This window comes from Amphibalanus amphitrite, unplaced genomic scaffold (genome assembly GCF_019059575.1).
Source record: "Amphibalanus amphitrite isolate SeventyFive unplaced genomic scaffold, NRLGWU_Aamphi_draft 000204F_arrow, whole genome shotgun sequence".
Classification (NCBI taxonomy): domain Eukaryota; kingdom Metazoa; phylum Arthropoda; class Thecostraca; order Balanomorpha; family Balanidae; genus Amphibalanus; species Amphibalanus amphitrite.
Genome location: NW_024881699.1, coordinates 44665 through 61254, shown reverse-complemented (window position 1 = coordinate 61254; position 16590 = coordinate 44665). Strand labels below are relative to the sequence as shown.

At 45.8% G+C, this 16590-nt stretch overlaps 1 protein-coding gene across 1 annotated transcript in view; it reads left to right on the top strand.

The window, feature by feature from the left end:
• Positions 1–16590, top strand: part of LOC122384964 (protein O-mannosyl-transferase Tmtc3-like) — a 33834-nt gene that overhangs the window by 11545 nt on the left and 5699 nt on the right. The window contains exons 3-9 of the mRNA XM_043372832.1: positions 1874–2010; positions 2336–2417; positions 6952–7051; positions 10018–10133; positions 10377–10549; positions 11737–11989; positions 16309–16457. Coding sequence (XP_043228767.1) covers positions 1874–2010; positions 2336–2417; positions 6952–7051; positions 10018–10133; positions 10377–10549; positions 11737–11989; positions 16309–16457 — 1010 coding nt within the window. The remainder of the gene's footprint in view (positions 1–1873; positions 2011–2335; positions 2418–6951; positions 7052–10017; positions 10134–10376; positions 10550–11736; positions 11990–16308; positions 16458–16590) is intronic.

The following is a 16590-nucleotide window of genomic DNA, read 5'->3' as shown; positions in this document are numbered from 1 at the left end:
CCTTTGGCATTCGCTCTTTACATTAACGACCTTCCGGACAACCTGACCTCGAACTGTCTATTGTACGCTGACGACCTCAAAGTATATCGTAAAATCAAAGACTCATCTGACGCGCGGCTCCTGCAGGACGACCTGTGTCGCCTTCAGGAGTGGTGCGTCACATGGGTCTTAACTCTAAATCCGTCTAAATGCAAGGCCTTCACCACCACTCTTCGGCGCCAGCCGATTCAAGTGAAATATAGCATCGGAGGCACCAGTCTCGAGTCCGTCAAGAGCATTCGTGATCTCGGCATTGTTCTGGACTCAAAATTGACCTTTTCGGACCATATAAACCATATTGCTGCCCGAGCCAACCGGTCTCTCGGGCTTCTCATTCGCTCATTTCAAACCGGATCTAAAAAAGCCAAATTCAATACGAAATCTCTGTTGGCTGCGTACTTCGCAAACGTACGTTCTGTCCTTGAGTTCGGAACGGTCATTTGGGCAGGCGCAGCCACTTCCCACACAGTTCGCGTCGATCGGATTCAGCACAAGTTTCTCCTCTGGTTAAACCACCACTCCAACAATCCTTGCCCATCACTTACCTATCCAGATTTATCCAAGCATTTCCGTGTCCCGTTCCTTTCCTCTCGAAGAGCCCAACACGACCTCCTGTTCCTAAAGGGTCTGTTCTCCGAGAAACTGAACTCTGAGATACTCTTATCCCGATTCCCCTTACGCGTGCCTATCCGACCGACGCGCACTGCAGCACTGTTTGCTGAGAGTCGCGCCCGAATCAGCACGGTCCAGAACGGGTTGGTCTGTCGTGTCGCGAGAGAGACAAACTCATTCCTCGCTCATTCCAAAGACGACTTTTTCACGACCAGCTTTTTTGTGTACAAAGCTCATGTTATCAAATACGTTGCGAACTTACCACCACCTCCGGGCTACTAGTCACTGTTGGTAGGTGATTCTTATTGATTTTATATTTTTTTATGATTTTAAATATGTCTATTTTTAATGTTTTCTTATATTTTTCATTTCACTTTATACATTTTTACGTGTTTTTAAAGTACCTATACATCGTTTATCTCTGTGTTCATATTTACTGTTTGTTCAGCTATTCTGGTGTATCTTGTATCATGATTTCTTTCCCACCTTACATGGGATTTTAAAACTTATGCTCAGTGGTCGTTCACACATTTTTTTCTTCATATTTTCACTTCATTGCCTATTTCATTATATTGTTCATTGTTTTCTATTTTAGTTACATATGTATCTGCGTTTTTATCCCGGCGTGTGTATGCTGCCTGTGTGTGTGCCATATTTATTGTTTTTAGTCTTGTGACTCCGTCTTTTAGTGGGTCAAGTGCCTGTTGACGGTCTGTTGAATAATAAATAATAATAAAAAATAATAAATAATTGACCTTGACCTAACTTGACCTGAAATGACCTCAGCAGCAAAATTCTGGTCGGATAGTGTGACAAAGAGGTTCTAGCTGGCTTGGCACCAGAAAACAGCATCGTCATCGGTATTTGATAAGCAGCGCACTTGATATCCAACGGTGACCCAAAACAGCAACATTTTTTAGTTTGAACTGACCTGGAAGGTCAATGACTGACCTGAGAAGGTAAAACTGGGTATCATTGGATTCGTCTCTTCCCAAAGAATCTTTTTGGTCTTTACTGCTAAGCTCTATCTCCAACAGGAACGAAATGGCGCGGGGGGGTGGCAACCACCCCCCCCCCCCATGTGCGTTCTAGGATGGGAAAATGGCATGTGCGGGCGAGGGTTAAGAACTCCACAAGTGAGCGACCATGTGTCGCCACCTTCTAAAGTATTGGCAGTGCACATTTGATTTGCATTTGATAAGCCGGCGTATTTCTGTTCCAGGATCACTCGCACAAGTCGTACCGGCCTCTCTGCGTTCTCACCTTTCGCTGGAACTACTTCTTCCACCAGCTCAGCCCTATGGGCTACCATCTCGTCAACGTTATTCTTCATGGTGTCGTATGCTTCCTCTACTTCAGGTCCGTTTACATACAGTTTGACTTCGGCAAACGAGCGCCGAGCTTACCGAGTTTGGTAAGCTCATTGAACGGGTTAAATGAGCTTACCGAATACTATTATAGACATAACGTAGAATGCAATGAACCTTGGTATTGAACGGGAGAGATCGTTTGCTAAGTTGTTAGATGTGCATAATAATATTTTCCATTTCATGTTTGCCAGTTTCTTCGGGTACTTAAATTTTTAGACGACCGCTTTTGGCTAATTCTCAGTAATAAATTAACATTTTCAATGATGATACTCTTTTGTATATGAAACTAACAGCTTTCATTTCTTTCGTCACAGGCTGTGCAATCTGTTCGTATCGAAGAAGTGCAGCTTTTTGGCTGCCATGATGTTTGCTGTCCATCCCGTCCATACTGAGGCGGTAAGTGGGAACTATGTAGCTGGGGTGTGTTTTAGCATACAATTTCACCTATATGTGGGGCAAGGGTGACAAGATTTTAAATCTATTACAGTACCTACACAGTGAAAAACGGCCCTGTAGGTATACTGATAGCGCGCCATGTTACGTATCGCCTCGCTCGATTTTGCTGACCGAATAAAGACGAAAATAGGTTAGCAGGGCACTTATAATAGCTGCATATAGGCGCCAATGGTGTGATAATGAAAATTTGGGATCAAACATTATAGTATGAGTTTATCCACTTTCAATGAGTTTAGGTATCCATCTTCAAGGAAGACAGTAGCAGTGCATTCTACCTACGGTTCGTCCATGACTAAGCCGTGATGAGTTTTCAGAGCAGGATGTATTTCAGACTCCAAGTTGAGTGAAGAAAGAACGAGAGCCGGGCCTCCGACTCATTCTAAAACCCATAACTTCCGCCATTTAATCTCCTTCCCACATTATTGGCTAATGCCAGTATAGTACACGTGCTGAAAGTTATTCCGAGAGAGATTATGCTGGAAGCTAATCAGTTTGAATAAATGAATATAAGTAGGCAATTTACTGAAGTGTTGACCCTATGGCTAAGCTTTCAGATGCCAGTGAATGGGCTGACTTTCTCAACAGCGACGTAGTTTCTGTGGGGCCTGACAACGTTTTGTTGGCTTACAACGCGTTGCAATGCTGAGTACCTACATACAATAAGTGGGGATGTCAAGTTTTATGTCCCAAGCCTAGCGATATCGACCCGTCCTTGAAAATGTTGTGAAGTGCCAGCGTACGGAGCCGTTTTAATGCTTCTTGCTTGTACATGTACATACATACATGTAACAAGTCGCGGATATATGCTTCTAAAAATCGATGCATAAAAATAAGTACCATTTTGCAATATGTTGATCACGAAATCGGTCATCGTTGTTTTCACGTTGACAATCATCTAGTAATTACCAGTTGTTGATATCTATTTCAATATGAGCACAAAACTACTGTATTTCGTATATGAACCTATGTAACTACACACAGAAAAATATTAACACCGTTAGCGGTGTAATTGCACAGTACATATCTGAGCACTTGAGGAAAGTTAATTTAGTCCCTTCCCCGCTTACATTACTCGCGCTTCTAAATGAACACCAGGAAGAAGGTAATAGAACACTGTTAGGAGGGTTGGGTGTTTTGCTACATGTAGTAAAACACCCAACCCTCCTAACAGTGTTCTCTTACCTAGGTGTTCAATTGGAAGCGCGAGTAATTTAAGCGGGGAAGGGACTAAATTAACTTTCCTCAAGTGCTCAGATATGTACTGTGCAATTACACCGCTAACGGTGTCAATATTTTTCTGTGTGTAGGTATACGATCAACCGTTGTGATAGGTTGAAATATATGTAATGAATGAACTCTACAGCTTGCATAATGTCTTTCCCCGCTGTTGTTACGGAAAAACGTGTCCCTAATTGTTCTGGTTTTGTTCGTTTCGTTGTCATATAGGGTAACTGTGGGGAAAACGCACCCCTGGGTTAAACGCCTCCCCTAAAAAAATCGTATTTCTTATCGACAGATAGGTGTTTTATCCTGTCTTTCAGAACAGTCAGCTGCTTGTTTACGTAGGTCTCTATTTCCGGTTCTGAGTCTTGAGGAGCAGCGTGGGTAGGTGCTGATGTTGGTTTTGGATGTTGTTTTTGTTGTTTTTACAGAAGATTCCTAACATTTTGATGCCCTCTTTATATCACAAACCTTGCTATTGTGCACATCACTCAAAACTGCGTTTTATTGTCATTCTGTTGAATATATTATGCTGCGGCGTAGTGGCGCGTTTTTTGTCAACATTTTGTTGACCGGAAATGGAGTGGATGGGGCAAGACGCCTACTCGATGCATGGGGCAAGACGCCCCCAGTTTTCTGAAAGGGGGGCGTTTTGCACGGTGGTGAGAGTGCAGGGTAGCGCCCGGTAGGTCGGGGCCGAAAAGGCCTCTCCCTGTCCTTTTTTGCTGATATATCCTAAACGACTGCAGATATCGTCACCAAACTTTCAGGACTCCTCCGGGCATCCATTTTACACATTGCAACAAAATTTTATTCCAAAGGCTATGATAGGTTGACCACAAATGACGTCAGAATGACGTCAAGTTCTGCCATGTTCATCATTTTCTGTTGATAGATGGGGTGGGGGCGCTTTGCACATGGGTGTGGGCGTATTACCCAGGGTATGGGGCAAAACGCCCTTTTGCAAGGGTATGCGAAAACCTTTTTTGGGGGTTAAATACCACACGCAGGTGTCTTTTCTTGGTCTCAAAACGTAGTAAAAAGAATGAGCTACATGATGGTGCCCAAAGGTTTAAGTAATCTGTGTTGGATTGAGTGTCAGAAGGTTTCGCGCTTAAGGGGGGCGTTTTTGACCTATTCACCCTATGACAACGAAACGAAAGTTGAACGAATTCCAGATATGGAATTGGTTCAACTATTTTTCATTTCCAAATGACACACACAGAAAAATATTCACACCGTTAGCGGTGTAATTGCACAGTACATATCTGAGCACTTGAGGAAAGTTAATTTAGTCCCTTCCCCGCTTAAATTACTCGCGCTTCTAAATGAACACCAGGAAGAAGGTAATAGAACACTGTTAGGAGGGTTGGGTGTTTTGCTACATGTAGTAAAACACCCAAACCTCCTAACAGTGTTCTATTACCTTCTTCCTGGTGTTCATTTAGAAGCGCGAGTAATTTAAGCGGGGAAGGGACTAAATTAACTTTCCTCAAGTGCTCAGATATGTACTGTGCAATTACACCGCTAACGGTGTCAATATTTTTCTGTGTGCATGAACAGTTTCCGTGTAATACCTACACCTCCCAGGTGGCCTCCGTTCGGTGGGGGCTCCCCGTCAGCCCACCCCAGCTCTGTTGTCAAAACGATGAAATCATACGCCACATGGGACCTTGTTTCATTTATGGTAATTTACCGGTGGTGGCTTTTACTGGAATAACATGTCCGTCGGGCGGTGAGGGGCGGTGCTGGGGCGGCGGGGGACTGTGGCGCCCCTCGGTGTCTGATGGACGGCCAGGGATGTGGCGTGACACCCCGCTGTCTTTCCGTTACACGGATGAATGCTGGCCGGCGCACGGGGACGGGGAGAGGATTGGTGCCGTGTAACTGACGCTTGCTGCCAGGCACGTAGCCCATATTTTGCTCAGGGAGGGGCTACAGGTCGCTGCCTAGTGTCGTACCCCCTCCAAAAAGGAAAACTCTTCGGATTTGGGCCACTATTTTTGGGGGTGTGGTGCAGCCGTTTTTATTTATTTTTTATTTTTTTTTATTTCATTTTATTTCATTTTTCGCCTTCAGGGAGGGGGGCATGACCCCATGCCCCCCCCGTGGCCACGTCCCTGCTTCCTGCCGCGTCTGGCAAGAGTTATGCTATAAATTTAATAGCCCTAGCCTGGCATATGCACCTGGTTAATTGTTGCCAGCCATTTTACCCGTCGCTGTTACGTATGCCTGTATTGCATTATAAACCGATTGAGACCCTATGCTGGTGCTGACCTAGCAATACAATGCACCTTAAGCTACATTTAATAGGGGAGAGTGGTGCAGGAGGCCCCCCCTTAAGCTCAGTTGCTATTCTTAGACAACTGATAATATTTAAGAGCTAACGTGTGCATGCGCTGTGAGCATGCATCATTTTCCCATACATATTTGCATTCAAAATGAATCTAGGGGGTACACAAACCGTAAACTTTAACATTTTGGAAAAAGTTGCAAAAGGGCCTCTTACACTATGGGTATGGTAAGACGCCCCCCCCCCTCGGGCGTTTTACAAGTCAAGTCGACTTGTAAAAGACGCTTTGCGAACACAGCTGCAAGGCCTTTTATTTCGAAAAGCTAAGCAAATACGGTGTTATCGAAACCGATAACACTTCCAAAGCGCTCGAACAATGCGAAAACTAGCACAACCAAACGCTGATGACCAACGAAAATTGTACCTATTACCTCTAAGAAAGGAAACAGAAAAAAGAAACAAAAACAAACTCCTTGAAAAAGAATGTCACGCCTGCCACAGGTGCAAGCGTTTTAGCATCGGGGGCGTTTTTTTATCGGGGGGCGTTTTATCGTCCTCGAAGGGAGGGCCTCTTAAAAAAATGCAGTGTTTTAACGTCACAATATTTATGGTTTATGAGACATTTGCAGCGCACCAGAACATGGTCTATTCTGAAGCTAACATGTGACAATTTCGATGAGATAAGATTGCATTCGATAGCCATTGTTTTTTTCAGATATATAAGGGTGATAAAGATGCATATATCTAGCAAGTAAAGGGGCAAAAACAGAAACAGGCTTACCAAAAGTCGCTGCGACGCACCTGATACCTCAGGTTTCGTGAGTTGTTGTTTCAAGAGGGCTTCTGCTTTACAAGAACATTAAAAAATAAATAACATCATTGGTTTGGTAAAAAAAGCGATGGGGCCTCTTACCGACCCTGGGCGTCTTACACGGATCTCCCCTATCGTTTCTCCCGCAGGTGACAGGAGTGGTGGGCCGAGCAGAGCTGCTCTCAGCGCTCTTCTTCACCTCTGCATTCCTGGCCTACACTAGGTCCGTCCGAACGAGAACAACGACAGGTAAGCCATAGCGTGCCTTGCGGCAAGGGAATTATAGAAATAATTTGCCCATGAAGAATGGTTAACTACATTCTGTAAGCTCATATGAACATAATTCGTTGCTCGAGACATGTTGAAATGTTTTCTTGTTAAAAAAAAAAACAACCACATGAAAAGTACTTTTGGTTCTAACCAATAATACTGCCATGATAACTTACTAAATTATTTAAAAATGGTTATCAGTAATTACAAACCAAGGAAATCCATTCCACACTGCATTCGAGGTTCCTTTATCGCATGCCATCATATCTGAATACAATCTTGGCCTTGGGGCTTAACGCACAGTTACATTCTTTTGAGCTAATACCGTAAAAGCTTTCCTGGATAGAACGATGTTTTTCAATCTGATGAGGCTCACTTGAATCCACTTTTCCAGTGTCGAACTCACACAGCGTGACAGGATATGCCAATTGGTAAAATTTATGGCAGATAGATTACGGTAAAACTCGTAACTCGACGACGGGCCACCACTAGTGATGGATTTGTGAGCGCACTTCACGAAAACACTGTTTCGAACAGCTCTAATTTATTTGATGACTTCCAAACGGTCGTTAATGCCGCCTTAATTCACAATTGAAGTGAACTAGCCTCGGGCGTTAGCATTCAAATATTGAATGATAAAAGGAGGAATAGCCATACTCATAAAATACTTCTTTTCATGGCAGGATCGTAAACAAGGCCTATTGACCCTGAAAAGCAAATGGACTGAAAAAAGGTAAAATGCAATGTCATACACACGGCTCATACAGACTAACCCAATTACAAGAAGAGGTCGTTTTATGCTACCAATTCAAGGAGGGTTGATTCGCTGAGCTGTAGCTCTCAGTTTTCATCACGTACCTATCCCCGTTGTTTTAGTTAGTGAGCCAGGGGCTGTTGTGCAAGGAGCTCTGAAGCTCGGCACGGTGCCGAGCTAGTTATTTAGAAACGCCGCCATAAAATACCGACTGCTCTGTGGCATTACCGGCCGTCGAAACCCTGCGGAGACTTAATGAGTTCCTGTTAAGTCACCATTATTCCGTTTATTGATAATTTGAGCTTTGACGATGTCATAAGTCTCTTTTAACGTTCACCGATTGAGACAGGTAGAGACCAATCAAGACGTAAGCGGCCGACGGGTTCAGCATGACAGGCACGTGTAGGACGACGTTTGATGAACGGACTGGGGGCAGTTGGCATGTGAAGGAAATGAGCCGTGACTGATGGCCCATCGGGTGGTGAATTCAGTCATTTACTGGAATGATTGCTGCTTGCTAGGGATGCGTCTTCCAAATAAATTACGATTTTATTACCTATTGCGCTTACGGTATTGAAGTAAAAGTTCGCCAAAAAGCTTCAGATTCCCAAGGACGTTACAAAGCTTTCGCTCTCATTGTCCTTTGGCCGAAACATTCAGTTTTTTTTTTTTTGCTCTGTGTAGCGTTTTACTTGGATTTATTAGAGCACTTGAATAGTGAACTGGTGACACCTGAGACTTTTCCTCAATCGCAAAATATGCCGAGTATGTTTAAAGACACATATGTACTGAGCGACAAACATCATGTATGTACCGTACATAGTACAAAGTATGCAACCATATGTCATATTGTGTATTTAGATGTCGTTTCACCTTGCGACTTTCCACTGCATATTTTTTGTCTAATTTCTCGCTTCACTTCTTCAAACAAGTCTTTGTTTATCAGATGCGTCAGACTCATTTTTAGCCTGATGCGTTTGAACCAGCCGACCGAAACTAGGCCTTCTAATTCGATTGGCGGAGCCTGGAGGCTATGAGAGGACGGGCTAAGATGCTTACTTAAGTTTGTTATTGTTAAGAGAGCAGCGGAAACCAGCTCATATTTTTCGCTCCCCAAAGAAGGCCGGTAGCAAACAAAGTGATGGATTTGGCCGACAACAATGGTGAGCTCATTCAGTTTGAAGAAAAGCACTCGCTCAGTAATTGTTTGCTCTCGAGCTTATATAAGATTTAACCAAATCCTATCGCTTCCTTTATTTCAATGCAAGAGTTCAAGAAAAATAGCGGATATTTGAGGAAATTGAAGAGTAACATGTTTCGAATCCTGACATAGGTACACATTTTGACTTGATGCTGCAATATCATGATTGCTTACCATACGAATAGATATAGGTAAATAAACATGCATAGTAATAAATATCAATGCTTTATCTTGCGTAGTGCATAGTATACGGATCTGTTTCTGTTCTTTTTCGTGAAAGTAGTTGACCGTTCAGAAGCGTTCCCTCAGATAGTGCTTGTTTTTATCATATCATTTGTAACCGCATTATTGCACATTTTCACAAGATATCGCGCTATCAGCCAGACCCCACATCCAGGAGTCTTCCCCTTATGAACTGCGACACCACCGTCTGAGCAAACAAGCCCATAAAAACGACATTGGAAGCCGCGCAGCCGGATATTGTCATCCGTAGCGCTGGGGTCGCCACTCCTTCATAGGCCGTCAGGCTGAGATGACACTATTTCCGCAGGTTTAGCCCTTTAGCGCGTTAGTGGCTCGTGAGATCCAATCTCCCGACGTGAGGCCATATTCACTCTCTGATTTTCCCGTCATGTTGTTCCTGCTGCCTCTTGTTGATTGTTGCCCCAACTTTGCTTTTATGTGCTCGTTGCACATAATACAACTTAGTTGAGTACATAATATACAAAATCACATTGCAAGTGCCCTTATATTATATGGTTATATGTACACATTCTAGCAGCACAAATATAAGAGGAAAACTTTCAAACCGATGCCGGTTAAATAAAATCATAACACTACTGTTCATAATCCCGTAATTATCACGCTTTTGACTTAGCCTCGATGAGCCAAATGTGATCTATTTTGTCCAACTATTTTGCTTAAATCAGAAAGTCTACATTCACTTTGTTGGCGTATATTTGGTGACTGTCACATTCTGCTCGTTCACAGACTGGCGGTGGATGTTTGTCACTATGGTGTGCGTCACTGCGTCTCTTCTCAGCAAGGAGCAGGGCATCACCATCGTGGGAGTCTGTGTCGCCTATGAGCTGTTTGTTGTGCAGAAGGTGAGTGTCCGTGCTTGTTGGCTAGGACCTATTCAAAATTGAGTCGTAAATTCAAGCGAGCCCTGGGCCTACTGTGTTTAGGTTTACAAGGGCTAGGTGCCTGCTGTGTCATTCATGGTAGGTATGTAAAAAGTCAATGCAAGTTATCGGCCATACCAAATGCACTCTAGCCCACCCCTGACTACAGAACCCGCATCTCGAACTGACACCAGTCCCCCTCTGCCGTCCCTGTCGTGCCGCCAGCTGCGGCGGTCGGAGCTGCGGTACCTACTGAGGTCACTGGTCAGTGGGAAGGCACCTCCTCCCGGCTGGCTAACGGAGTCGGCACCGCGGCTGACCGCACTGACCGTCACGGGACTCAGCCTGTTACTGGCCAGAGTCAGAGTCATGGGTGCCAGACTGCCCGTGTTCAACAGGTAGGAGTTAGCGAAATGCGCATAGCGCGTATAAATGTGTTTTTGGATGTTACTCTTTTACTGTTTTATATTGCTTTATATCTTGTTTGATTATAATGAAAGTACATATTTGGCACGAATAATTCCTGCGTCAAAAATTACACTTTATTTGCATTAGCAATTCAGCGCCTTTGCGTGTGAATGCGAGGCCAAAGATAAATATCGCTCTATGACCGAAATACCTCGGATTGAATTGACGATCGGCTATAACCTGACCCGCATCAGGATTACGGAAACAATCTTGGCAGATTTACGTAAATTCCGAATGGAAGTTATCAGACGCTGGTCTGATACATCAGATGAATCGAAACGACACACCGACGGGAGAGACAAATTGTGATTGGCCGGACCAATAAACAGACTAGCTTACCAATGTAGAGAAGGAGTGATAAAAGATGAGCGGGAACGAGAGGATGAGAGCGAGAGAGAGAGAGAGAGAGAGAGAGAGAGAGAGAGAGAGAGAGAGAGAGAGAGAGAGAGAGAGAGAGAGAGAGAGAGAGAGAGAGAGAGAGAGAGAGAGAGAGAGAGAGAGAGAGAGAGAGAGAGAGAGATAGAGGCACAGAGAACGCAGGTCTCTGATTGCCGAAGGTAAACAATGCACCCCCCTCCCCTGTATCCCGAGAGTGCTGTTCGTCCGTCGTTCGAACGGCTGTTCTCTCTCGCAAAAAAACAGAAGCCGAACGATTGACGGCGGCGGTGGTGGCAGCGGGATTGTGACGGCGGCGGCGGGGAGGGGGAGGGAGAGGGCCGTGTCGCTGCTCTGTGCCCGCGGGAGCGGAAGCTAGGGCTCCCCGGGGCCGTGTTGGACAAGGGGTAATCAACCGGTCACTGATTGGCGTCAGAGTTCGGGTTAGGCGCCGGCTGGGTGTATGTGGGAGGTCCTCAGAAACATCGAACTGCTGGCAGAAGTTTGAAAATTGAATGTGTGTGAGTCGGCACGTTACCGCATTGCTCGTGTAGACTTTCTTATGATTCACTTTCACAGATTCAGCACGAGAATCACGCGCTTTTGTTTAAAATCAGGGATATTGCTCAACATGTAAAACTTATTGTGACGTCACGCCAGCCCATCACACAACTTGCGTAACATTGAAAGAGAATGGCTATTTCCACGTTCACTAAAATCTGACACTCGCTGTCTCCGTCAGGTTCGACAACCCAGCGGCAGCCGCCGGCTGGCCGACGCGCCAGCTGACCCACAGTTACCTAACGGCGGTGAACAGCGGCCTGCTGTTGGCACCTGACCCGCTCTGCTGCGACTGGACCATGGGCACCGTGCCGCTGGTGACATCTATCGGCGACCGGCGCAACTTCAGTCCGCTGGCGGTGGCCGCAGCTCTCTGCCTCCTTCTGCGGCGAGCAGTCGGTGATTACGATCGACACTCGTCTGTCATACTCATGGTGAGTGGGACGGGAGTACCAAAAATACCTAAAAATAATTTGACTTTCCCAATACATGGCCTGCTAACTTTGAACCAATCCATGGCCACGAGGGACCAATCGTTTCCCACCTGTCCCGGAAGGGTCAGGCTCGCAGCGCTGTCCGCCGGGGGTGCCCACTGCGTTATTCATGGCTGGACGAGCTCTCTGACGCCGGCTGTCGGCCCGGTGACGTTACCCAGTTAAAAATGCAGCCCCATTTGCATAGCGGCCGGCGCGGCGAGTCGTCCTTTCATTGGGTGTCACTCGGCGCACCGGCAGTGAGCGGTTAATGGCGACGAGCCGTCAGCCCGCTTTGCAGGGGCTAGGTGCAACCGGTGTACTTCAGGAAATTAACTTAAATGAAGGGCAAATGTTAGTTAACGTGACAAAGGAAAATTAAGAAGCAAGCACACAAGATAGACACTAAAGAAAGTGAAGTGATAACTGAATACATAACTCAGTGCTAGAACGGATAAGCAGGCAAGCAGTCAAATTGAACTACACAATACACATAGAATCTTCAATATCCGTCAAAGGAAGCTCCCAGTAAACAACATCGTGACAACATTCAGCACGCTTACCTAATGCAATATTTGTCCAAGTAGAAGGTGCGACGTGAATTTGCGTCCAACAGGGCTGCTATATTGAACTAGCAACCGTCTGCATTTTTAATCAGCTCGCTAAGCCACTTTGCACGAATGCCACTTTCTGCAAGGGTGTGTGGCAGACGCCATCAAGCCCAACAAGGTGTTCGCTTCCATGTCCCGACTTTGCTCGCTCAAGTTGTATCGACCGGATCCGCTTCTTTGTGGCTTCTATTGTAAACATAAAAGGCACTGTACGCTTGTCGTGTACGAGGTTGATGCCGTGCATCTGTCGTGAATCATACCTACTACTTGGTGACTGGTGTACACATTATCGATAGAAGCACTTCTCCGGGACACGCTGCGAAATATCAACCGACTGGCATGTTTATGTGGTGCGAGCCATTTTGTATTTGCCTCAATATCACGTCCAATACGACCCGCAGTAGGTGTTTGTCGAACCAAATAGCCGCTCCGAATGGGCAATATGTTGCCTCCCCCTGTGCTCGCAGTAAAAGATTACGGTGTTTTTCACAGCCTTACGCCGGGGCTTATATCAGTGGTCAAGTCTTATCTCGGGCGCTGTAAACATGGGGAGTCAACAACACACCCATAAACGGGCTGACAGATGAGGTCGCTCCCCTCCCCGCCACTGCTGGAGCGGCTGGTGTCCGCTCCGGCGGATCCGAGGGGCGCGGGCGGTTCAGAGTTGCCTCGCTCCCCAATGACTCGCCAGAGGCGGACACCAGTCACTGTGGAGCGGAGCGAGCGGGTCCGTATGTGAGCCTGGCTGTGGTTATATGTGCGTCAAATTTATCTCAAATTTCCCTCGGCTACGCCTCGGACAATAAAACATGTTTCAGTCTTAAGTGTCTTAACCCTCGGGCTACAGTGCCGTCATATCGGGCAATATTTTTTACTGTTGCCCGCTACCCCATACAGTATTGATATATTTAGTAATGTTATGTACGGATGGTCGTTAACCGACAGTGCAACCGTAGTAGCGCCCGACTTTCATGCCTTGTTAACTAAAATGCTGATTGTTTTAATACTAAAATGCTTTTCGGTAATGCAGTGTATGATAAGCGTGTTAATTTTCTTGCCTTACCTTGCTTACTCACCAATAATGCTTTCAGAGGAACATTACCCCACTCAGCTTTTCCTACATCGCAATCATGTCACACATCACGACAGCTAATAATCACATCCGACTACCTCTATGAGGAAGTGATCCATCAGTTCCTACCTGTAATCGACATAGGCGCAATCATTTATGTCAGTGTGAGGAACCATTACCTACGCCCGGGAAACGACTGCTATGTTGACAATCGTGCGCCGATGCGCAATGTGTGTACCAGTGACTGACGAGCACGGTGCACTTCCGCGAATTTGACCTTTGCAGCGCACATGAAATGTGCAGCTAAACGAATACCAAGTATATGAAATATTGCCTTTTGCTGTTGTGCTAATTTAGGGGAAGGTCACTTACATTTTTTAACCTTCACTCTACGTGAATGGAAGACTGAAGTGATTTAAATAAGGATAACTCAAGTTTAAATAAGAAAACTGCGGCTTTAACAACTGAGCGGTTAAGTTACGAACACACAAGCTTGCTAAAAATTCTTTTGAAACGTTCAAATGTCGATTGAATTTTTCTTTTTGCTTTATTTTTCTCTTACTTTCATAGATGAAGCGATGATAGCAGTGCACCTGCGTATCTAAAGGTGTTTGCCGTTCCATCTCACTCGAGATCCGGAGGCAGCTGCAGCACCCATTTAAACTGAGCGCAGAAAACTGTCACCGCTGCAGACCGTCGCCACTCAGTTTTTAATGGTGTTGACGTGGAAATATTCCAGTCCTAACGAAATTCATCGGAAAGCTTTAAAGCTTGTAAGGGTAACGTGTGTACCTTTTTGCTAAAAAATATTTCTTGGAAAAAGTCCCCTTTCATAAAACCATACATGACGCTCATCTTACTGCTGTTCGCTTTGTTTATGTGGTTATTTGTGGCCGCATGAGTTGTATTTATATTTACACATATGCTCTAATATCTCGTATTTTTGTGTCGGTTTCAGAAGCCTCTTGGCACTGGGTAGCCTGTTTTTGCGGGTATGTTGATACCACAGTAGTCTGCTCCTTACATTATCCCATCCAGCACCCTATCAGGCGTCTCACGTAGTGTGGGGTACAGTCCCCCATCTGCCTGCTCGCTGGATACCGCCACAGAGAACAGGTCTATTTTCCGGACCACAACACACGCGGCGCGGCGGGATAGTGGTTATCGGAGGTCCGGCAGCCGCCGCTTCCCCCGGCACTGGTGGAGAGTGGACCCGGATGGGTGGGGCACAGAGATCGGGAAAACGGCAGTCAATACTCATTTCCAGCCCTCCGCATCCACTTGGTTCAGAGGATCGAAAACCAACAGTGCACAATCACATATCTTCCAGAGAAAGATGATGACAAGCTTGGAGTCACTTTTGCCTGGATCTTTTGTTTTTCTATTCACTAATAAACCGAAAAAATGACATGTAGTGAAACCTGTGCGGCTGATCATTCCAACAGATCCAAGAAAATTATGAAATTCCGGCGATCTTACGCCGGACAGCGGCAGAGACGAGACGCCGCCTGGCGAGCGGTGGCGTGTCGTGCGGCACAGCCTACCTTCCAGGCGTTCGGATGCTGCGCTGCGGGACAGCCTACCTTTCAGGCGCTCTGACGGCCGCCAGCCGCCAGGGCACCACGGTATCAACCGACCACCAGATCCTGTTGGCTGCTATGCTACATGTGTCATATTTAATTCGACAGCAAAATGGTGGGTTTTGCGAAAAATTGAGCGAAAAGAAGGCATGACCTATGCTTTTATCGAAATTCAGACTTGATTCCCGTATTTATCAGTCCCGGAAAAAGAAACGGAATTTTCAAGACTGAGGAGACGAGCGACGAGACTGAATCATGGCATGCATTGAATCGCGACCCGCAGAGTTTAAAACCATCTGCCGTCAGCTTTCCCCCGCCCGTCTGTCCTTGCTTCCATCTGTCTGTCTGTACGTGTATGCCTGTCTATGCCTATGGTCGTCCCTTCGTCCGTCCGTCCGTCCGTCCGTCCGTCCGTCCGTCTGTCTGTCTGTCTGTCTGTCTGCTTGTGTGCTGCCTCACCCAACTCCCAGCTATAAACTCCTGCAGTGACTGTAATTGGTCGTTTATTGGCCAGTCGATGGCGGCATTACGGCTATGTGAAGTCTCCCCAGGGTGCCAGAGATCTCCGAGCGACTGTGAAATCACCGAGCCGTTCGAGAAATGCTTCGATTTTCTCCTCTGATTGGAGAACTGATGTAAATTGGTGGTGTTCCTTGATGAAACATTGCATGTTGCTTCTAATCGGCAATGATGTTGATGACTCGATTGCCAATGAATTGGTAAATGAAGAGAAATGTTGGTGCGCTGGTTGATACGGTTAAATACACGGAAAACCTATAAAAAACAATGATTTAAATGCATGAAAGATTTATTTATATTGCAGGGAAAACGTTATTTCTCCACTAATCGCATGACAATTATTAATCGGATGTTTCGGCAGCAATTTAGGACAAGTCGCGGTGGTGGCAGCTGCGGCCTCGGCTCCCAAGCTGTTTTGATCCATCATACTCCAGCGCAGTCTGTACGACGCTTTCTTATGTCACTGCTCATTTGTAAAAACACGCTATACTGTTTCAGGGCTTGTCGCTGCTGGTGATTCCGTTCCTGCCGGCCTCCAACCTGCTCTTCCCGGTGGGGTTCGTCGTGGCCGAACGGGTGCTCTACATACCCTCCATGGGATTCTGCCTACTCGTGGCCGCCGGATTCCACAAAATGACTCGATACAGGTCAGTAAACATGTACCCGAAGAATGAAGACGTAAAATGATGACTGGAAATATTAATCGAACTGATGGAAACAGAGAACCGAACACTTCACTTTTTTGCCAAGTTTCTCGAGACTTGAATATTGACCTCTGAC